Genomic DNA, 23500 nt, shown 5'->3' with positions numbered 1-23500 from the left:
ACACTCTGGTGACTCACAGGATCTAAAATTGTTCATTGTTTGATTTTCGCGGGGATCTGTGCAGAGTGGTCGTGGATGGCACCGGCGTCCCTGGGGACCCCGCAGGCTGCCCCCAAGAGACGGCAGACCTAAGGGACGCGCGTGTGACGATGGCTCCGCTGACGGCCGTTCCTCTGTCTCCCTCCCCGCGGGCCTCCCTCGTCCCAGAGATGCCACAGTGTGGACACGAGGCCAGTTCATACATAACCTGAGGACGGCCTTGACGTGCTCGTGCGAAAGGAAGAGTCGCTCGTCCGAAGCTGGAAGTCTGGAGCGAGCAGGGGTGGAGCGAGCGGGGGTGAAGCTCGGCAAGGCAGGCGTGTCCGGACCCAACACCCCGGGAGCCTGGGCCTTGGACGCCAGCGGTCAGCTGAGCTGTGAACGCAAAGGAGAAGCCATTGGAGGAAATGGAACATGCGGTTCCAGTGAGCACACGGTGTGAGGAGAAGGCGGGCTGGACGTCGCTGGTGCGGGGAAGGTCGGAGCAGTCCGGGCTGAGTGTCCCCGTGGCCACCGCGTCCCCATCGGCCGAAGTCCAGATCAGGATCAGAGGAGTCTGAGCCAAGCGTCACAGCAGCCACCGTGTCCCCTTTGGCCGAAGTCCAATTCAGAGTCAGAGGGGTCTGAGCCAAGCGTCCCAGTGGCCACCGTGTCCCCTTCAACTGAAGTCCAGTCCTGAGTTAGAGGGGTCCGGGCCAACTGTCCTGGAGGCCACCACATCCTCTTTGGTTACAGTGTGGTCTGGGGTCAGAGCGATCTGGGCCAAGCATCCCAGCGGTCATTGCGAACCCTTTGGCTGAAGTCCAGTTCAGGGTTAGAGGGGTCCAGGCCAAGCATCTCGGCCACCATGTCCCCTTCGGCCGAAGTCCAGTCCAGGGTCAGAGGGATCCGGGCTTAGCATCCCAGCAGTCACAACGTCCCCTTTGGCTGAAGTCCAGTCCAGGGTCAGAGCGGTCCAGGCCGAGCGTCCTAGCAGTCACTTCGTCCCCTTCGGCCAAAGTCCAGTCCAGGGTTGGAAGGGTCCGGGCTAAGTGTCCCCGAGGCCACTGTGTCCCCTTCGGCCAAAGTCCGGTCCAGGGTCAGAGGGGTCCGGGCTGAGCATCCCAGCGGTTACCACGTCCCGTTTGGCTGAAGTCCAGTCCTGGGGCAGAGTGGTCCAGGCCGAGCGTCCTAGCAGTCACTGCGTCCCCTTCGGCCAAAGTCCAGTCTAGGGTTGGAAGGGTCTGGGCTAAGTGTCCCCAAGGCCACCGTGTCCCCTTCGGCCAAAGTCCGGTCCAGGGTCCGAGCGGTCCAGGCCGAACGTCCCAGTGGTCACCATGTCCCATTTGGTCGAAGTCCAGTCCTGAGTCGGAGGGGCCCGGGCCGAGCGTCCTGGTGGCCACCGTGTCCCCTTCGGACGAAGTCTGGTCTGGAGCAGGCAGGGGTGGGTTCAGGGGGTGTCGGGAAAGAAGCCGTGTCCGTGACCCAGAAGTGGCCGGTGAAGCAGCAGGTGCTCCGGAAGGCGCAGCTCAGAGAGTCCCTGAAGGTGCCACACTGACCAACTGGTTTTCCGTGGGGACGAAGCAGCCTTCCCCGGGAAGGGGGCGCAGCCAGGACTCCCGCAGCTGGAGAGGAGAGGGCAGGGCCTGGCTGCGGGCTCCAGGGGACAGGGTGCCTGTGTCGTTAGGGGCGGTGAGTGGAAGCCGGTGCTCGGGGGCCGCTCCCGGAATCCCAGGGCCCTGTGGGATGACGTGGACTCCACGCCGCAGGGGCTCGAGAAACGGCCCGGCAGAGCCCGGAGGGCCACACGCCTGTTCCCGGCAGGGTTGACGCAATGTCTGAGCTCCACCCCGAGACCTGCCCGGAACACAGACCCCGGTCCACGCACTGTTGCTCGCTGCCGGGGCGCCTTTGCAGTCCTCCTGCTGGTCTACTGAAGTCTTTTTAAGATAGAAATTAAAAGTACTACAGAAGGTTACCACTCGCAACTATTGTGTGGCTCAAGATTTGTAATACTGTGTGCACAAAAGAAAAGCTAAATTTCATTCCATGCTGAAACTGGTAAGAAACTGCAAGTAGGTTTCATAGTTGTTTTCGAACTCTAGCAGAGGTAACTTCCGTACGTTCGTCATTGCTCGTCACGTGAGTGGACTCTCAGTCCCCTCCGTGTATGTCCCCGCATCCCCTCTGGTGACCAGCAGTGTGTTCTCTAGAGTGAAGAGTCTGTTTTTTCATTTGTCTCTTTCTTTTTCTTTGTTCGTTTGTTTGTTTCTTAAATTCCACATATGAATGAGATCATGTGGTCTTTGTCTTTCTCTGATTTATTTCGCTTAGCGTCATACTTTCTAGATCCATCCGAGTCATTGCAAATGGCAAGCTTTGGTCGTTCTGATGGCTGAGTACCCTTCCCGTGCTCCGCATTTTTATTCGTGTAGCCGCGCTCTCCCGCGTTCCCGCCAGCGGCACCCGGGGGCTGCTCCCCGCGGCCTCGCCAGCCCTTGCTGGTCCGCGCGGTTTGGGGTTTGGCCATGCCGGCCCGTGTGAGGTGGCCGGTCCTCGTGGTTCTGATTTGCGTTTCCCCGACGCGGAGCGATGCCGAGCGCGTTTTCGTGTGTCTGTTGGCCACCTGGAGGTCTTCCCTGGAGAAATGTCTGTTCGTGTCTTCTGCCTATTTTTGATAGTTTGGGTTTTTTGTTGGTTTGTGTTCAGCTATAGAAGTTCTTTATATGGTTTAGATCCTGATCTTTTATTGGATATGTTATTTGCAAATGTCTTCAGTTCGGTAGGTTGTCTTTTAGTTTTGTTGATTGTTTCCTCTGTGGGCAGAAGCTGTTTATTTCGATGTCGTCCCAACAGTTTATTTTTGCTTTTGTTTTTCTTGCCTTAGGAGACAAATCTAGAAATATGTTGCTATGGCCCATGTCAGAGACCTTACCGCCTGTGCTCCCTTCTACGATTTCTAGGTTTCAGGTGTCACATTTAGGTCTTTAATCCACTTTGAGTTTATTTTTTGTGTATGATGTGAGGAAATGTTCCGTAATTTCTGATTTAAAATTTTATCAAAACAACCCCTAGTTCTCATTGGTTAACTGTATAACTAATGTTAAAAACCGTGTACTTAGAAACACTTTCATTATGTAAAAGACATCTACAAACTGACATAAGGTTCAGCATTAATGAAACAGATTCTGACAATTACTTTGCTGAGACCAACATCACGAGTAGCTGCACAGGTCAGTGGCGAAGAACATGGTCTCAGGACGGGGATGTAGGCTCTCGAGTGCAACAACCACGTTTATGCACAGCAGTCACAGCGGTTTCCGTGGGTCAGAAAAATTTTGATTTTCTAGCTCCTTCCATAGAGAGGTCAGGTTGGCTTCCTCCCCACCCCTGACACTATGATGGGCTCATGGGCTGCGGTCGGACGGAACCCCCTGCTGGCTCTTAGCCAGGTTTGACAGGTCTTCAGTGCTTTAGCTCTCCAGGACCTTTGCCTCCGCTGTGACATGTCAGGCCGCGCTGCCACAGGATAAGAGACCGTGTGGAGCCGAGTCTGTCCCACCAGCTAAGGCTGACCTTGCCAACCTGAGACAGCCCGACCTGATCCAGAACAGAACTAACCAGCCCAGAGCTGTGGGCTCGTGAGCACTAACAAGATATTGTTTGAAGCTGCTGAGTTTTGGGGTGGGCTGTTTGACAGTGACAGCCGGCACAATGCTTCCGAACGACGCTGTGACGAGAAGATGACCCAAAGCGTGTGATGTCTACAGCTCTTACAGTAATCAGGACCAAACTCATCATGGCGGTTTCTGCTGTCACTGTTGTTTTAATATGGCTGCATGGCACATTTTTTACTAATGGCTTTATTAAGATTCACAAACCATGAAATTCAGTATCTTTGAAGTATACAGTTCAGTGGGTTTTTAGTACATTCACAGAGCTGCATAATCACTATCGCTACCTAATGTTAGAACATTCTAGTGACCCCAAAGAGAAATCCATGAGTGGTGACTCTCCATTCTCCCCTCTCCCAACCACTAATCTAATTTACTGTCTTGACATATTTACCACATTTCGGATCATTAGAATTCTCCTACAGGTGTCTTTTCCGACAGCCTTTTTCTTCACGTAAAGATTCACCCATGTTGCAGCATTTATCAGAGTTTCGCTTGTTGTTAGGACTGGATAATACCCCGTGGTACGGCTGCACCGACCTGCTCTGTCCATTCATCGGCAATGGACGTTAGGGTTCTTTCCACATTTTGGCTCTTGGGAATATTGCTGCTGTGAGCATCTATGAACAAGTTTTTGTGGGCACATATGTTTTCATTTCCTTGGGTATATGACTGGGTCTATAGTAGAATTGCTGGGTCATTTGGAAACTATGTGTTTAATCTTTTGAGGAACTGCCAACCTGTTTTCCAAAGTAACTGCACATTTTACGGCCCCACCGGCAATGTATGAAGATTCCGGTTTTTCCTCATTCTTCCCAGCACTTGTTACTGTCAGTTCTTTTGGTTTTAGCTATCCTTGTGAGCATAAGGATATCATGTTATGGTTTTGATTTGCATTTTCCTAATGACTTATGGCACTGAACATCTTTTCTTGTGCTTATTGGCCATTATATATCTTTTTTTTTTTTTTTTAAGATTTTATTTATTTGAGAGAGAGGCAGTGAGAGAGAGCATGAGCGAGGAGAAGGTCAAAGGGAGAAGCAGACTCCCCACGGAGCTGGGAGCCCGATGCGGGACTCGATCCTGGGACTCCGGGATCATGACCCGAGCTGAAAGCAGTCGTCCAACCAACTGAGCCACCTAGGCGTCCCTGGCCTTTATATATCTTATTTGAAGAAATGTCTTTTTTAAATTCTTTGCCCATTTTTGAGTTGTTGCCTTTTTATTGTTGAGCTGTAAAGAGTTCTTATGTATTACGAGTACAAGTCCTTTATCAGGTATCATTTGTGCATATTTTCTCCTGTTCTAGTCTCACTTTCTTCATGGTATCCTTTGAAACAGAAATTCTTAATTTCGATAAAGTCCCAAGTATCTGTTTTTGTCACTTGAGTTTTGGTACTACGAAACCATTGTCTGATACAAGGTCACTTGTATTTAATACGTAAGATTTACTCTGACGTACTGTTTTAAAAGTTTTATTGTTTCAGCATTTCCATTCACGTCTGTATTCTGTTTGCGTTACTTTTTATTTATGATATGAGGTAGGGGTCCAGTTTAATTTTTTTTTTAAGTCAGAGGAAAAGGAGGGTTTCAAAAGTGACTATTTGATTCCTGGCTCATTCAGGAAACGAATAATACTATGATTCTCTGAAAGATAAAATCCTTATAGAGAACCAGGCTTTGGTTTTTAGTTTTGTCCTTAACCGATTTTTCTTTCTTTCTTTTCTTTCTTTTTTAGTTGAAATATAGTTGACACAGTTGCTTTAGTTTCAGGTGTACAACATAATGTTTCAACAAGGGGTTTTTTTGTTTTTAAGATGTAACTCGTTTTAGAGAGAGAGGGCGAGCGAGCACAAGCGGGTGGAGAGAGAGAGAATCTCCAGCAGACTCCACGCTGAGTGCGGAGCCCGGCACCAGGCTCCATCCCACCACCCTGAGGTCATGACCTGAGCTGGAATCACGAGTCGGATGCTTAACTGACTGAGCCAATCCCAACAAGTTTATATGTTGTTCTGGGCTCACCACAGTATAGCTACCATCTGTCACCACACAGTGCTAGTACTGTCACTGACTGTATCTCTCCACGCTGTATGTTTTAGTCCTGTGACTTACTTATTCCATAATTGGAAGCCTGTATCTCTCACTCCCCTTTACCTGTTTTGCTCATCCCTTGACCCCCTCTCCAGCAATCATCAGTTTGTTCTCTGTGGGTTCATTTCTGCTTCTTTGTTCACTCGTTTATTTTGTTTTTATGATTCCACATATAAGTAAATCATATGATATTTGTTTTTCTCTGATATACTCAGCATAATACGCTCTAGGTCCGTCCATATGGTTGCAGATGACACATTCTCATCCTTTTTTATGACTGAGTAATAGTCCATCTCTCTCTCTCTTTCTCTCTCTCTCACACACACACACACACACACCCTCCATCACTGGGCATGTGGGTTGCTTCCTTATCTTGGCTACTGTAAGTAATGCAGCAGGAAGCATAGGGAAGCATGTATCTTTTTGAATTAGTGTTTTTATAGTCTTTGGGTAAATACCTACTTCAACATAATTATTTTGCCTCTGGATATCTGGCTGTCTTAGCACTATTTGTTGAAAACATTTTTCTTTCCCCCATTGAGTTGTCTTGGTGTGTGTGTTGAAAATCAGCTGATTGTGATGTAAGGCATTCTTTCTGAACTCATAGCTGCACCCCACTGACTCATGGATGTGGGTCAGACACGTGTCATCTATCCACATAAGCTGATAGCACACTGTCTTTGTTACTGTGGCTTTGTAGTAAGTTTTGAAATCAGGAAACGGGAACCCTCCAACTTTGTTCCTTTTTTTTTCCAAGGTTATTTATGCTTTTATGGGTCCATTGCATTTCCATATGAATTTTGAGATGAGCTTGACAATTGCCATAAAAAATGTTGCTGAGATTTTGATAAGTAATGGTATTTTTTATAAAAAAAGAGAACTGAGGAGCACCTGGGTGGCTCAGTGGGTTAAAGCCTCTGCCTTTGGCTCAGGTCATGGTCTTAGGGTCCTGGGATTGAGCCCCGCATCGGGCTCTCTGCTCACCTGGGAGCCTGCTTGCTCCTCTCTGCCTGCCTCTCCTCCTACTTGTGATCTCTGTCTGTCAAATAAATAAAATCTTTAAACTTAAAAAAAAAAGTAAACTTAAAAAAAAAATCTTTAGAAAAAAAAGAGAAGTGATTATTTTAATGAACTGCATTCTCAATGAAACAATGATATGATAGACTGTTTAAAAATAGTCACTCTTGGGCGCCTGGGTGGCTCAGTGGGTTAAGCCGCTGCCTTCGGCTCAGGTCATGATCTCAGGGTCCTGGGATCGAGCCCCGCATCGGGCTCTCTGCTCAGCAGGGAGCCTGCTTCCCTCTCTCTCTCTGCCTGCCTGTCTACTTGTGATCTCTGTCTGTCAAATAAATAAATAAAATCTTTAAAAAAAAAAAATAGTCACTCTTGGGGCGCCTGGGTGGCTTAGTCCGTGAAACATGTGCCTTTGGCTCAGGTCATGATCTCAGTGTCCTGGGATCCAGCCCCTCACCGGGCTCCCTGCTGTGTTGGGGAGTCTGCTTCTCCCTCTGTCTCTGCTCCTCCCCCTACTTGTGCTCTGTCTCGCTCTCTCACTGTCTCTGTCAAGTAAATAAAATTTTAACAAAAAAGTCACTCTTAAAATACAAAATCTAAAAACGATAGGTCATACCGAAAGAGCATTGATAAGTGGGAAAGGAACTTATGTTGGGTAATGATTGCTTTAAAAAACTGTAGGCATTTAGCCAGGAGAAGAAAAAACAGCACAGAACTACACTCCGTTCATCATGTGGGAAATGGCTTATAAAACCCAAGAGAGGGACTGGGACGGTGAATGGAAGCTGCTGGGAGACATTTCAGCTCAGATTGTGAAAGAGTTTTCCAGAAAAGCTGTCTGAAAACTCTGTAGCCTGCCTCTGAGTTCCCCCGACTGGACGTGTTCAGGTGCTCAATGATGGACAACGCAGGACACACAGTGACTAATGGGACAGGCTGCCACTCTTAGCCATGATCAAGGTGCTCCGTCCCTCTTCTCACCTGGGTATAATAATGTCTCCCTAATAGTTGTTGGGAGATAATACCTGTACATTGCTCAATATAGAACCTACTTCTAGAAAATAGTGATTAGGGGCGCCTGGGAGGCTCAGTCGTTAAGCCTCTGCCTTCGGCTCAGGTCATGATCCCAGGGTCCTGGGATGGAGCCCCGCATCGGGCTCCCTGCTCCACGAGAAGCCTGCTGCTCTCTCTCCGGCGCCCCCTGCTTGTGTTCCCTCTCTCGCTGTCTCTCTGTCAAATAAATCTTTTTAAAAAAATAGTGATTATTGTTAAAATCGAGGTAGCACTGATTCAGTTCTGCGCTAGTTCTGAAGAGTCCAGTTCCTGAGCTAGATCGTCTTACCGTAGACTCTGGGCTTCTCTCTCCACGAATGCCGCTCCGTAGCAGTTTTGTCCCTCACGGCAGAGGCGAGTGACAGCCCCCAGGTCTTCACTGGATGACTGGTTAGACAGACACCTCCTTACCGTGGCACAGGGTTCAGGGTCGAAGGAACAACTCTTAGTGCCTATGACACACAGCCTGGGGGTGCCTGGAAGTCAGGACGAGTGATAAAAGCCGGTATCAAAGGCAGCGTCCCGCGCGTGTCCTTCATAGAACGTCCCCGAAGTGACGCGGTCACCGGTATGGAGAGCAGGGGACTGGTCGTCGGGGGTCCAGGGGGGGCGGGGGACTTGGAGGCGACAACGTGAGGAAACATCCCGCACACGAGCTCTTCGGGCGACCTTCCCCGCAGGCGGCTCTACAGTGACCTCAACGGAACACGTTCGGTTTGCAGAACAGACTGATTTCTGCGACCGCTGACGTCCGAGTCAGCAGAGGGCTCTGGGCCGCCTTTCTAGGCTGGGTTCGGGCCCTTCCCGACTCCTGTCCGAGTGCGTCGGAGCTTCCTGTGAGGGGACTTGCACCGGAGAGAGAGGGGACACCAGCGCGTCTTTCATCGGGGCAGCGGCAAAACCTGCCATACAGCGGGAGTGGGGACCCCTTCCCCGGCGCCCCGGGAAAGGCTTCGGACTCAGGAAGTGACTCGTCTCCGGGGTCTGTGTTTCCCACATTTAAAGCAACGCCTGGGGTGGGAGAGAGGACTCTTCTGTCTTGGAAGAGAACTGGGCAATGTAGCTTTGATTTTTCCATCACTCCTTTGGGGCGTTTGTGGTAAAATATGCAGAACGTCAGATTTACTGTCATTTCCAGCGCGCAGGTCCACGAGGTCACACCCACGTTCCTGTGCAGCCGTCACCGCCACCCGTGCCCAGAATTGCCGTCTCGCACGTCAGTCTGTTCCCCTCGGGTCCCGGGCCCGGCGGCCAGTCGTGAGCCGCGCGCCTGCCCCGCGCACCTGCGAGGGACCCGGGAGACCTGAAAGGAAACTCAGTCCCCGGAGTGTTGAAGCAGTGGCGGCCGTGAGCCTTCGTCCCGTGCTGCCCTGACCTGTACGTGCCCGAAAGTGGAACCGGCCAGGCCGCCTCTGCTTCCCCGCGGCTGTCGGAGCTGCTCTGCGGCCGCGTATTTTGAAAGAGGGAAACATGGTTTCGTGCAGGTTGTTTGCTGGGAGATCAAACTTTGAAAACTCTCCACCTTCTCCCCTTGTTCTTAAAGTAACTTCCATTCATTTTTTTCGTATTTATGTATTTGAGAGAGAGGGCACGAACATGTGCGTAAGCCGGAGGGGCAGAGGGACAGGGAGAGAGAAGCCTCCGCAGACACGGGGCCCAGTGTCGGCACCGCGAGTCACGACCTGAGCCAAAACCAAGTCAGATGCTCAGCCAGGGAGCCACCAGGCACCCCTGAAGTAACTTTTGTTACGTGGGGGGGGGGGGTGCGTGCACATGCGTGCATGTCCTTTACCTTTAAAAAGCAGTGGGGCGGGGCGCCTGGCTGGCTCAGTGGGTTGAGCCGCTGCCTTCGGCTCAGGTCATGATCCCAGCGTCCTGGGATCGAGTCCCACATCGGGCTCCTTGCTCAGCGGGGAGCCTGCTTCTCCCTCTGCCTACCACTCTGTCTGCCTGTGCTCATGCTCGCTCCCTCTCTCTCTCTTTCTAACAAATAAATAAAATAAAATCTTTAAAAAAAAAAAAAGCAGTGGGGAGATATTGAAGGATTCGCAGCAAGACTTCGGTGGAAAGAATGGATTGGAGAAGCTCATGGCTGGGCGCCCGCAGACCAACGACCACACTGTGGCCACAGGTGCTAGTGTCCAGGGATAGAACTGATCCCATTTTCCTGACCAGCATTTCTCATAATGTCTAAAACCTGGCCAGGGTCACGACTCCAGCGGCCACAGGTGCACCTGTGGGAAGAATGGACCTCAGGACCATGTCATCTGCTCTTTTCTCTCCGGGACCCATGCCCCCTTCACAGCTACCGCCCACAGCTGTCTGTACTGGGGTGCACTGGGGCAGCAGGGTTGGGGGGGCCAGACGTTGCTGGAGTCACACTGGGGTCCTAAGTTTGGAGTTGAGAAAGTGGAGGCTGAGTGGAGGGCTCAGGGCTAGAGATGAGCTGATGTGGAGGGTTCGGATGGGCGTGGCAGTTAGCGGTAAGACGAGCACGCTCACACAGCTGGTTTTCCGAGATGCCTCGACGTCCCACGTGTAACTGCGGTCGCGTCTCTCACTGCCGTGTGGGGTCTCGCCATGACCGCTTCTGTTAATCCGCTCCTGTCAGCGGGTGCTTGGGCTTTGTACAGTGACCAGCGTTACACGTAGTTCCCAGTGCACACATACGTGTTCTTCTGGAGTTAATACCCAGGAGAAGAACACATGGGTCATAGACCTATACATTTTCAACTTTATAACACCAGATGTGTTTTCTAGGATGATTGTGCCCTCACCCCCCAACACTGCCCCCCCAACAGTGTCCCATCTGTGCTCCCCCGCCCTATGCCGCACAGCCTCTGGCATGGTTCCTGTTGTCTTTGCCGTTTTCCCCAGCACCATGGCTGTGGTGTCTCATCGTTCCCTGACTTGTAACAAGGATGAAAATCTTTTCATGGGTTTACTAGCCGTTTGTTTTGGGTTCTGTGCAATGTCTCACTTGTGTTTTCTGCTCTTTTCTTGGTCCCTCTTCAGGCGCTCCATGTGTGCTCTGGGCGACGTCCGTGCACCGTCTGCTGCACAGGTGCGGCCCACCACTTTGATTTGCCTGAGCTCACAGCCGCGATGCTGAAAAGGGTGACGAGGCTTGTCCCCAGGGCCTGCCAGGTGAGTCCTGGATGATCTCGCAGCTCCGTGCACATTGTCTTTAGGCAGAACTGTAGTTTCTAGATGGATTCTCCCAGTCCAGAGTGACGCGCTCTGGAGGATGGCTGCTGCCCAGGCCTTTCGCTGACTTCTGCTCTCGAGAGGCCACTCCGAGCCTCTGCTCCCAGAGTCTGCCCTTGTAAATAGCCTTGTTAGAGAATTGACACTTAAATAAGAAATAGCTGAGGGGCGCCTGGGTGGCTCAGTGGGTTAAAGCCTCTGCCTTCGGCTTAGGTCATGATCCCAGGGTCCTGGGATCGAGCCCCGCATCAGGCTCCGCTCAGCGGGAAGCCTGCTTCTCTTCCCCTCTCTCTCTGCCTGCCTCTCTGCCTACTTGTGATCTCTGTCTGTCAAATAAATAAATAAAATCTTTAAAAAAAAAAAAAAGAAATAGCTGAATAAGCTTGACTGCAGTTATCTTTATTAACTGTTGTTAACATCTCATTGGATTGATGATTATCCCTCTTAATGAAGTATTTGAAAGAAAAATAAGTTGCTTCCTTAGACTTTTAGCATCTGATAGCTGAATAAAATAGTAAAATCACATATAAAAACGGCCCTTGCATTGCTCTGCTTCGTTCACTGAGCAGCTGTTTCCTCAGTACATTCGGGACTCAGACGGCTCATTGTGCATCCGTGGGTGCAATTCGCTGGGTCTCGTTACGTGCCCGGCACAGTGCTAAGTGCTTCGTCTCGTTACGTCTCCGTAGCGGGGCCGGGGCCTATAGGAAACGTCTTCGTCACTCAGAGACAGAAAGTGAGCAGTAGCCAGGCTGGGTGAACCGCCCACAGGGACATCCCGGGAGGGTTGTGGAGCCCAGGTTTTCATCACAAGGCCTGTGGCCTCAAGCGCTGTCCTTGTGGCCCTTTTACGGTCACGGTTCTCCTGGATATCAGAAGCCAGAGACAGAGTCAGGGTTCCCCGAGTTTGTGGGGCCTGCAGAGAACACCCTAAGACTTGAGTCCCAAAGGGTGAGAGCCCCAGCAGGGCTCCATCCCTTCTGTCTCATCCTTTGCCACATGTGAGACTGTCTAGAGGATGGGCCCTTCCCTCCGTAGAACTCTTTTTCCCAGGGATTCGTGATAAAGCTTGTAGATGTGAAATAACCCATTATTAGGAAATAAAAAAAGGAACAAGGATCAGCAATAAATTCGGGCCTCAACTGTTTGCATTGAAAGGCTAAAATCTGTTCTTGATGGCAGACGAGAACAACCTGAGCCCACGGCAGCGAGCAGTCTGAGAATTTTGTGCTTTTCGTAGATTGATTTAAAGTCACCTTGCTGGGGTCGCGGGTGCCGCTCTTTTGGGAACTGTCTGGTTTTCATTCTGGAGCTGTGCGGAGGCAATGGCACGCGGGCGGTCTCCCAGAGACACAAGACTGTCTGGGCGATGCCATATGTAAGAGTGAGGTGTAAGGAATCCATTTTGCTAGGGCTTAATTTGCTGCAAAAAGCATTTAACTAAAAGAAAAATCAGAGGATTTGTGTGGAAATACCACCACCTTGTGGCCCTTGAGTATCTGTAATTTTCTATTACTTTTTTTTTTTTTTTTTTTTTTTTTAAAGCCCTGGTGCTTTGGCTTTGTCTCCAGTAGCAGGGGCCACCGGGGTGCAGCCGCTCGGCGCGTGGTGGGCGGACCCCCGTGCCGATGCCCTGGGCCCGGGCGCTCATCAGCTCTGCCCAGCCAGTGTGGCTGCGGGTGTTGTGGCTCTTCCGGGTTGTTTTTTTATTTGGTTTTGGTTTTTTTTAAGATTTTTATTTATTCATCAGAGAGAGAACAGCAGGCAGAGGGGGAAGCAAGCTCCTCACCGAGCAGGGAGCCCAACGCGGGCTCGATTCCAGGGCCTTGGGACCGTGACCCGAGCCGAAGGCGGACGCTTCACCCACCAAGCGCCCCGGGTGGCCCGGGTGCCGCAGCTGCTCAGTCTCATTCTGGCTCTTGCTGCATTTCCAAGATGGTCTGGGCTGCACGTGGGGTGACGGTCTGTCACGTTGGGGTGCCGAGTCAGCATGTTGATTCTCAGGTTTAAACGATTCTTTTGCTCAGAAAAATTACACCATTTAAGTTCTTTAACAACTTTCTAACCGGTATTTTCTCCTCTAAATCTTGACTCTTCGTCTTTCCTAGTTCCAAAGATTTATCCTCCCTAATAAGATGTTTACCCGCCAGCTAATCAGACAGCATGGCCGAGGGGCACCGGGCCGAGGGGCGCCAGGCCAGTCGGTTGGGAGAGTATGTGACTCTTGATCTCAGGGTCGGGGGTTCGAGCCCCACGTTTGGGCTGTAGAGATGACCTAAAGTAAATGAACATGAAAAGAAAAGAAAGCATGGCTGATCCCTGCCGCTGTCAGGTCTCAGACTCGGCATGAGAACCAAGGCCACGGTGCCGGCCTCACCTGCCTTTCGGGTTGTGTGTAAACTCGGCTTCCCAGCCATACAGAGCTGGCGTCTCCTTCTGCGTGAGGCCCATTATCCTTCAGCTCAGTTTGTGGGTTCTCTGGGCAGCAGCTTCTCAGCCTTGCCTCCCGAAATCCCACAGCCCAACCATTGGTTCAGGGATGGCTTCCTCCCGCTTAGCTAGAGGCGTCCTCAGTCAGAGTCTTTATTCCAGGCCTGGCCAGCAGGACAAGGGCTGCGGGCGTGTCCTGATACCTGTCTCGTGGGAGCCCCGCATGGGCCCCGTGAGAACAGAGGTGGCCACGATCGCCACCCAGCTGCCGGCCACCGCCGTGGGCCAGAGTGCAGGAGGCTGCCGCCCGTTCCAGACTGCCAGCAGCCACGCCTGGCTCCGGAGCCTTCTCAAGCAGATGGCTTCGCGCCCGTGGGGGACGGAGCCCGGCCCCAGCAACACAGCAGATTCAGAGGGTGGACCACGTGATTGGATGTAGAGAATTGTACAAATAAAGGTTCCTTGCACGTAACGCTAAACTGTGTATTAGTGAATTTCCCTGTCGTAGATGGGGCTCGAAACCTCAGTTTTGTAGTGAGCATAAAAGGCCTGCAAATCCCAGGGCGCCTGGGTGGCTCAGTGGGTTGTGTCTGCCTTTGGCTCAGGTCATGATCTCAGGGTCCTGGGATCGAGTCCCACGTCAGCCTCCCTGCTTGGCTGGGAGCCTACTTCTCCCTCAAATAAGTAAATACATCTTAAAAAAAAAAGAAGAAAAAAGCCTGCTAATTCCAAAACATTACCATGGTTTCTTTTATAGTTGGACCCTGGGCGTTTTTTGCATGGGGGGCCCCAGGCCCCCATAAGCCTTGCTGCTCGCCTGGATGACCAGGTTCCGGATGAGAGCCCCAGAGCGGGTTCCCGCCCCAGCGAGGACGACCCGGTGAGTCGCTCGTGCGCGTGCAGATTTCTTTCCGGTCTTCTAGGTCATGTCGCCGTCATTTTACATATCGGGAGGCCCGGCAGCCGGGGAAGGGAGCCGGTCTGCCTGCAGTCGGGGCACCCAGGACAGATGGGGAGCCCGGATCGGCCCCTCGGGCAGGCCGTTCCACGGCTGATTGAACTCCTGCTGCTGCGGGCCACCGTGTCGCGGGGGTCTGTCGGGCAGGGGGCGGGTCTAGCCCTTCGGAGCTCCACGGGGCAGTTTCTGGTCTCCCGGTGGGGCGTGGCCGGACTTGGCCCCGACTGACCCGACGGGAGCAAAGCTGCTTCACTGTGCGGCCCGCAGCCGGCGGGGGCTTTAACCAATAAGAATCTGTAAGTTAGTGTAAGGGCCATAGTAGGTAGAGACCGGAGACTAACGGAAGCTCATCTACAGAAGCGGGGCCACCGTCGCCGGCCGCCGGGAGTCGCGCGCTGGGTGGCGGGGCTGGCGCCGGAGGGCCCGGTCCTTCCCCGCCGCCAGGCCGCGGTCGCGGTTTCGCCTTCCCGGGCTGGCGGCGGCCGCCCTGACGGGGCCGCGGGGTCGGGGCGCACGCGTGAAGGGGGCGGGGGACGCGGGGCCTGGCCTCCGCGGGGCGGCGCTCCCCTGCTTCCAGAAGCTTCGCCTGAGTTGAACAGGGACGTCACTGAGGCGTCGCTCAGCTTCCCGAGGCAGGGGAGCCCCTGCGGTTCCCCAGGTTCCGTGGACACGGCGGCGGCAGCCTTGTCGCGTGCCTGCAGCCTCTCCACGCCCCGCACAGCAGAATCCAGATGGCGGGAGTCGTGTCCCTGCCCCCGCACGCGGGGCTCACGCGGCCGAGCAGCCGGCGCCACAGGGAGGCCGACCGCCATGCCCCCCCGGGCCGGCCTGGTGAGCGAACGACCTCTTTTCCGGCCCCGAGGCGCGAAGTGTCCTCGATGGGGTCGCGGGCCCTTCCCGCTGCTGTGACGTGTCGCACGCGCGGCCCGTGGCAGCTGCTGGCGTCTCTGTTCCCCAGGCCGGGACCTGCGAGCAGCGCGAGGGCCGCCACTACCGCATCCCCCTGCAGGACCTCCCGACCGTGTTCCCCCACGGCCTGCCCCGTCGCTTCAGCCTGCAGGTGCTTCCCGGTGGGCGGGGTGCGGCTCGGGGTGCGGCTCGGAGCCGCGCGGGGTGGGGGGGCTGCGGGGGCGGGTGCGGACTGGAGGAGCCGGAGTCTGCACGTGAGTCGCACGCGGATCGCGGGCCGTGTGGCCGCGGGGTGGCGGCGCGGGCGGGCGGAGTATTCTCCGGTCTCCGGTCGCCAGAACCCCGCTGGGGTCCGCATGTCACCCACCTGGCAGCTTTCCAGAACCTTTGGCGCTCAAACCACCGTTCATAGATGGGTCTAAGTTTGCCTTAGCACAACGCCCTGAGAAAGTGAGCTGTGGGACTGGAAATCATCATCTCTTCCTGAGCCAGACAGAAGTGGGGTCTGGATTAGAGGCTTTAATGTTTTGTTGAGGTGGGGTTGTTTTGTTTTGTTTTTAAGATTTTATTTATTTGTCAGGGAGACAGAGAACAAGCAGAGGGAACAGCAGCAGAGGGAGAAGCGGGCTCCCACTGAGCAAGGAGCCCGATGCGGGGCTCGATCCCAGGACCTGGGATCATGACCTGAGCCGAAGGCAGAGGCTTTAACCCACTGAGCCACCCAGGCGTCCCCGAGGCTTTAATGTTCTTTATTGTCCTGGATTTTCAGAAAACTTCCACCCAAACACGTAATCTTGGGTTGCTTTATAGCTGCTGAAAATTCCTGATGAACTGCAAACCTGGGGCTTTTTTGCTCTTGTTTTCTTGGGTGTTTTTTTTTCTTCTAAGATTTTTTATTCACTCATTTGACAGACAGGGAGGGAAGACAAGCGGGGAGTGGGAGAGGTAGAAGCCGGCTTCTTGCTGAGCGGGGAGCCCGATACAGGGCTCGATCCCAGGACCCCGGGATCGTGACCTGAGCCAAGGGCAGACGCCTTAACCCCCCAGGCGCCCTGCCAGCCTGGTTTGTTGGCACAGTTGGCTTCTGACTCCCTCCCGCTGCACTGCTCTCAGCCTCAGAGACCCCCTTCTCACCGAAAGGGCAGACCGGACTCTGCACGTGACTTTTAGCTTCAGAGGCAGAGGATGCCATCCCTCCCGGGTCGTTTATTTCAAAAAATTCGGCGAGACACCAGTAAGGGAGCGCATGCTAGACCACAGTAGCCTTGTCATCAGCACTGCAGAACTGGGGCGGAGGGCCTGGAATTTGGAAACGGGACACGCCCGGGATAATTGGGTGTTGGGGCGCTTCAGCCGTGGATGCTGGCGGCACCCGTCCTGCTCCGGCCCCGTGACCGTCTCCAGTCGCTTCCTGGCTGGCCTGACCACCAGGGCTGTGGAGGGAATTACTCATACATTCCTTCCATAATTTCCTTTTACATGAAGGCCAACTCCCTCCCCACTGTTTGTGTATTTTAGCGCTGTCATATTGCCTAATATGGCATTTTCTGTTTTAATATCTCTGTCACATTTTCGAAGGTTTCACTTTCCATTAAGTTTGAATTTGCCTGTTGAGTCCTTCAATTCAGCTGTACGGTTAGGATTTCTTTAAAAGTATCAACACTATTGGGGCGCCTGGTGGCTTCGACTCTTGGTTTTGGCCCGGGTCGTGATCTCAGGCTCGTGGGATGGAGCCCCCATGCTGGGCTCAGCGCTCAGTGGAGAGTCTGCTGCTCCCTCTGCCCCTCCCCAACTTGCGCCTGCTCGCTCTGTCAAGTAATCGTTAAAAAAGATTACAACACAATTTTAATCCTTATCTACTTGTGAATAGTGCTTGTTAGGTATTTGATCTTATTAAGAAACATCACGAAGGGGCACCTTCATCATGAAGGTGGCTCAGTAGGTTAAGCCTCAGCCTTCGGCTCAGGTCATGATCTCAGGGTCCCGGGATCCAGCCCTGCATCGGGCTCTCTGCTCAGCAGGGAGCCTGCTTCCCCCCTCTCTCTGCCTGCCTCTCTGCCTGCTTGTGATCTCTCTCTCTCTCTCTGTCAAATAAATAAAATCTTTAAAAAAAAAAAAAAAGAAAGAAAGAAAGAAACATCATGAAGTTCTTTATCTGCAGATCACCGTCACACGCATCAGCACTTCCCAGATTTTTCCACCGGCGTATTCCTGGTGACAAAAAGGGACTGAAACTTTGTGTCCATTCTCTGGCATCCAGGGTGGCTTGTGGGGCCCCTGGTCACACCTGCTCCTGAGCTGTCACATATGTGTTTCTAGAGAAAAGTCCATATACTCGTAAGAATTAGCTAAAATAGATTTAAATGAATTAACATTCATTCAGCACTTAGCATGTGTCAGATACCTCGTGAAGCATCTTACCTTCTTTCAGCGAGTTAGTCCTAGATGGTTTGTGGAGCGTGTGACAAGGTGCCCACGGTCGCTTGTAGATTTCCGTGTCGTCAACAAATCCGCAGATGGGGACTGCTGTGTTAGTGGGTGTCAGCTGGAGTCTGTGGGTGCAGCTTAGATCCAGTGGCCCAGCCTCGCCCGAGCGGACAGGCTGGGCGCGCAGCGGGGCCCTCCGGCTGCCAGGTCCGCTCCGCGCCGCTCGCCGCAGCCCGCCCTGCTTCCCGGTTCTGCCAGGTGAGGACCTTCAACGAAGCCTGCCTGATGGTGAGGAGGCCGGCCCTGGAGCTCCTGCGGTACCTGGACGACACCAATTTCGCTCACCCGGCCGTGCGGTACGTGCTCTGTATCCTTTGCCGCCTGCTGGAGCCGTCCTGACCGCTGACGGGAGGGGAAGCGGCCCTCTGCTGACAGGCCAGAGTCCCTTGTGGTGAGGTTTTCCTTGACCGCAGGTGCTTTAGATGGGGAGAAGGGGACAGGAAAAACCCTCAGTCTCTGCCATGTTGTTCATTTCTGTGCAAAACGGGACTGGCTGATTGTGCATGTTCCCGACGGTAAGGAGGCGCTCTCCTCCCTCCTGGGCTGCGGGCGCTGGGCTGCGGCTCGGGAGCGGCCGGTGGAGCGCGCCTGGCCTGACGCCCGGCCTGACGTCACGGTCACCCCAGGCCGGTTGCATGTGGCGTGAGCAAGTGCGGCGAGAGAAGTGCAGCGCAAACCTCCCAAGAGCCGTTTGATAGTAAGAATGAAGTATTTTGGGGCCGCCTGGGTGGCCCAGTCGGTTGAGTGTCCCGGTCTTGGTTATGGCCCCAGTCGTGGTCTCAGGGCCCTGGGATCGAGTCCCGCATCGGGCTCCCTGCTCAGCGGGGAGTCTGCTTTTTCCCTCTCCCACTCCCCCTGGCCGTTCTCTCTCTCTCTCTCTCTCTGATAGAGTTAAAATAAAAATAAAAACTGCTGGGGGCGCCTGGGTGGCTCAGTGGGTTAAGCCGCTGCCTTCGGCTCAGGTCATGATCTCAGGGTCCTGGGATCGAGCCCCGCATCCGGCTCTCTCTTCCACGGGGAGCCTGCTTCCTCCTCTCCCGCTGCCTGCCTCTCTGCCTCCTTGTGATCTGTCTCTCAAATAAATAAATAAAATCTTTAAAAATAAATAAATAAATAAATAAATAAAAAACTGCTGGGAATCTGGTGACCTGTCACCCTGTGGCGTGCCTCGGGCACAGACTGCAGTGCTGGTGACCTCAGCGGGACCAGCATGACCTCTAAGGCCAGAGGGCGTTAAGGAACACACGGCTGACCCTCGGACGCACGATGTAGACTTGCCGGACCCCTTCCATGCGGCATCCTCCAGTGATGCTGGGCCGCGAGTGGGTCTCCCCTTCCTTCCCATCTTCTGGTCCCGCCGCTTCCCCTCCCTTGCCGGCCCCGCTCGCAGGAAGGCCCCCGGCCCGCGGGAGGCCATCGTAGTCCGGTCCGAGGTCCCGGGCGGCCTCCAGCGCGGGGCGGGGGCGGCGGCGCGAGGCAGCGGTGTCCGGAGCAGATCGGTCACTGCCTGGCTCCATCCCGCGTCTGTGCGTCCGTCTTCGCAGCTCACCTATGGGTGAAGAGCTCCCGGGGCCTCCTGCGGTCGGCCTACAGCAGGCGGCGCTTCGACCAGCCCGTGGAGGCTGCCAGCTGGCTGAAGAGCTTCAAAACGGCCAACGAGCGTTTCCTGAGTCAGGTGAGGAGCCTCCAGAAGCCGGCGCGGCCGCTGCGCGCGTGGACGCGATCCTGGCGCCTTGAGCACGGTGACAGGGAGAGCGAGCGCTGCGGCTGGGACGGCCAGGCCCTCCTGTCCCCGCTGTGTTCGGAGCGCAGAGGCACGAGCTGGCGTCGCTCCCGCGGGACCTGACTCCGTGGCGCAGGCCGTCCCCGAGGCAGTGAGAGCTTTTCCCCTGTAGCAAAGTCAAGGCCACACGGATTCCCTGACTCGTCCCGGGCTACAGCCACAGACCCTCTAAAGCCCATTTCCAGCCACAGCATTTCCTCCCGATCAAGGTCTTTCGTGGAACCAGAAACGTACTGGTGGCATCATTCTCTGCTCTGGTGATTCTTCGATACAGTCTCTAGGCTGCGAGTTTCAACCCTGGACATAAGTCAGGGTCACCTGGGAGCTTGTGCCTGCGGCTGCCAAGGCCTCGTCCCGGCGACTGTAGTCAGGAGCCCAGCGACTTCTGTTCTTAACGCTGTAGGCAGAAAAGGGCTAGAAGGCGGTCACCTCTCTCCCGGAGTTGCTCACGGGGCTTGGAAAACAGATTAAAACGGACTCCTAACAGCCTGACCCTCCTACCTACGCAGCTGCGGATGGGCTTATCTTTAGGCTAAATAGCCTTTCTCTGGTTTTCATGTTCGTTTTTAGATAAAAATTCAGGAGACATACATGTGGAATAAGCGAGGAAAGCACCGAGAAAGGCCAGCCTCTGGGAGAAGTGGTGGAGCAGGTACAAAGTAGACAGGGGTGGGTCCCGGGTCGTCCTGGCGGAGGCCTCTCCTGGGCGCCAAGCCCCTGCCTCTCTCCCCTGCAGGGCCTGACGCGGGTGAAGAATGCCACGGATGCCGTTGGGATCGTTCTCAAAGAGCTCAAGAGTCAGAGTTGCTCGGGTGCTTTCCGTCTCCTGGTGGCGGTGGATGGAGTCAATGCTCTCTGGGGAAGGACCACGCTGAAGAGAGAAGATAAGAGCCTGGTAGGAAACCGGCGTTTCTCCGTCACTGACCACGGGTGCCGCCGTGCGTGCGCCGGGACGAGGTCTTGTAGCCTGTGCATGTTTGCTCGCCTTGGGAGCATGTGGATTAAAACACGGCATAAAAGAACACTGCAAACTCGGGGGGGAGGGGCGGTTTGCAAACGAACCCCCGCCCCGGGAGCTGGGTTTTGGCCGTTGTTCTTGGCGCTGTGCTTTCGGAACGAGGCTAAGTGACTTGGTTTCCGTAGCGTGGCGGCTGGAGCACCTAGCCTCTGAGCTCGCGACAGCAGCGGCGTGGGGAAGGGGCTGTGCTCTCCCTCCGTGGCCGGTTTTCATCAGAAACCGGGCAGGAGGTGCTGGGGGCTGAGCCGCGCGGGAAGCTCTAGTTGTCGCCGGTCGTTTGCACCAAGAGAACATCCATCCCAGCAAAGCTTGGCCTGACCTCTGTCCCCTCCCCGCCTGCTGGTGGCATGCAGATGGCCCCCGAGGAGTTGGCGCTCGTGCACAGCCTGAGGAAGATGGTGCGGAACGACTGGGTGAGTGTCCGGGCCACCTGCTGCTTGTCAGTCTCTGAGTTCAGGGACAGAAAGTTCTTCATTTAAAGTCTCTGTGTTTAGGGGTGCCGGGGGGGGGGGGGGGACTCAGTCCTCAAGGATCTGCCTTCGGTCAGGTCATGATCTCAGGGTCCTGGGATCGAGCCGTGCATCGGGCTCCCTGCTCGGTGGGGAGTCTGATTCCCCCTCTCGTGGTATCTCTTTTTCTCAAATAAGTAAATAAAATCTTTAAAATAAATTAACTCTATGTAGTTGGTTTGTAATCTCCCCACTGGCTTGGGAACGGGCCGTTGTTTGTGTGTATCGGAGAGCACTTCCGCACCTGCCCAGCCCTGGGAAGCTCGCTGCTCCCCCGGAGCTCGCACGGCTGCATGTTGTCCGAGCCGGGCCCAGAAGCAGGGACCTGCTCAGTTGCCATTTGCCTGTACTAACAATCCAGATGACGACAACGCATTTTCTCTGTTCTCCCCCTTCTCCTCCCCGGCCTCTCTTCCAGCACGGAGGCGCCGTGGTGTTGGCGCTGAGCCAGACCGGGTCCCTCTTCACGCCACGGATGGCCTATCTGCCGCAGGAGCTGCTGGGAAAGGTCCGGTCACCAGAAAATGAGGTTCCCCCTAGATAGTCGGTCTGTCTGATGAGGCTTTTGTTTTTCGGGGTTGGTTTCTTTAAACATAATTATAGACTTGGAGAAAACCGTATTCGTTTCTGACTTCACCCAGATTCCTGAAGTGGTAACGCTTTTCCATGTTGGCTTTATTCTTCTCCATCTGCTTTTTTCCCTGAATCGGCGACAGTAACCTGAGACATGCTGCAAGCTTGTAATGATTCCTGAAATCAAAGACATTCCAGATATATAATCTATGGCACAATGATTAAAATCACGGATCTGGCATCACTAAGTTCTGGGACCTGATCTTTAGGACGTCCTGTGGTCTTGCCAGCTCTCCCAGTGTCACTCACAGAAGCAGTCCTGGCCTGTGCGTCCCCGCCGATTGTCCTGGTCTGTTGGTCTCCTTCAGTCTGGGACAGCACCTGCCAGTCCCGGGGGATTCTGTGGCTCATCCGCTGATAACCCCGGATGGTGTCTCTCCCAGCAGCCGCCACAGTGAACCCTGAACACTTGGTTCAGGGGCCGCACATCTGCTTTGTCCTTGGTGAAGTCACTGTGGCGCCCGCCTTGCTCCCCAGCTACCCCTCACACTCCTGACAGCTTGGACATCCGTCTGTGCGCCTTCCTAAACCCAGTGGTGGTACTGGCAGAAAGAGATTCCCAGCTCCCGCGTTTCTCCCACGCACGTGGGTTAGCTTCCTTTACGTGTAAGAACTTTCTTCCCTTCCCATGCCTGCTTGTCTCCGCGTGCGCCGCAGACGCCTCTTCATGAGTTCTAAACCTCCGCTGTTCTCTGTTCTGGTGCTTAAATGACGGCAGACTTGGCCAGCAGACACCCCTTCGGACTGGCGTCGGTGTGCTTTTCCCACCCCCCATCCTTCTCGAGCCCTGGCTTTACTTGTGGGCGAGGAGCACAGGCGTCCACGCTCACCCGGTACTTCCCACACCCAGGCCCAGAACCAGCCACTGCTCAGGCAGCCCTGGTTCGTTGTAGAGGACGGTGGTATGTGGACAGCAGGTCCCGGGGCCGGGGGGCCGGTGGGTAGAACGGGCGCCTCTTGATCTCCGGGTCATGAGGTCAGACTCCTGTAACACCTTTGGTATTGAACCTTTATTCATTTACTTAATTTATTTAAAGATTTTATGTATTTGATTGACAGAGCACGCACAGAGAGGAGGGCGGGGCCCATCAGGCAGAGGGAGAAGCAGACTGTCGGCCAGCAGGGACCCTGGGATCATGACTTGAGCCGAAGGCAGATGCTTCACTGACTGAACCACCCAGGCACCCCTGGAGGCTACTTATATTTTTTATATTTTTGAAAAGATTTTATTTATTTGACAGAGAGATACAGAGCACAAGTAGGCAGAGGAGCAGGGAGAGGGAGAGGGTGAAGTGGGCTCTCTGCTGAGCAGGGAGCCCGATATGGGGGCTCGATCCCAGGAACCAACGGAGTCACCCAGGCCCCCCTAGAGCATACTTTAAAACAAAATGTTTAAAATAAGCCCCCTTTGGGGCACCTGGGTTGCTCAGTGGGTTAAGGCCTTCGGCTCAGGTTCTGATCTCGGGGTCCTGGGCTGGAGCTCCGCATCGGCGGGGAGCCTGCTTGTGATCTCTCTATCTCTGTCAAATAAGTAAGTCTTAAATAAAAGAGGCCGCCTTCTTCAGGAGGTGGAACTGAATTCCCCCCACTATCTTGAGAACGGGCTGGATTTAGACTCCAAGACCCGAGTGCTGTGTGCTTCCTACATCTGGGCTGTCCCCTCCTTGAGGCCCCCAGGGCAGTGTGAGAACCCACAATGCAGGATTCACGCACGCC

General features: G+C 54.2%; 1 protein-coding gene across 1 annotated transcript in view; it reads left to right on the top strand.

Annotated features, from left to right (window-relative positions):
• Positions 1-23500, top strand: part of DAP3 (death associated protein 3) — a 33197-nt gene that overhangs the window by 7885 nt on the left and 1812 nt on the right. Inside the window, 11 exon segments of the mRNA XM_047703842.1 lie at positions 10866-10997; positions 14245-14367; positions 15404-15505; positions 18040-18148; positions 18264-18356; positions 19386-19516; positions 20195-20230; positions 20232-20276; positions 20361-20519; positions 20996-21055; positions 21570-21659. Coding sequence (XP_047559798.1) covers positions 10866-10997; positions 14245-14367; positions 15404-15505; positions 18040-18148; positions 18264-18356; positions 19386-19516; positions 20195-20230; positions 20232-20276; positions 20361-20519; positions 20996-21055; positions 21570-21659 — 1080 coding nt within the window.

This window comes from Lutra lutra, chromosome 15 (assembly GCF_902655055.1).
Source record: "Lutra lutra chromosome 15, mLutLut1.2, whole genome shotgun sequence".
NCBI lineage: Eukaryota > Metazoa > Chordata > Mammalia > Carnivora > Mustelidae > Lutra > Lutra lutra.
Note: the sequence above shows the minus strand (reverse complement) of the source record. Positions and strands in the feature narration are given on the sequence as shown.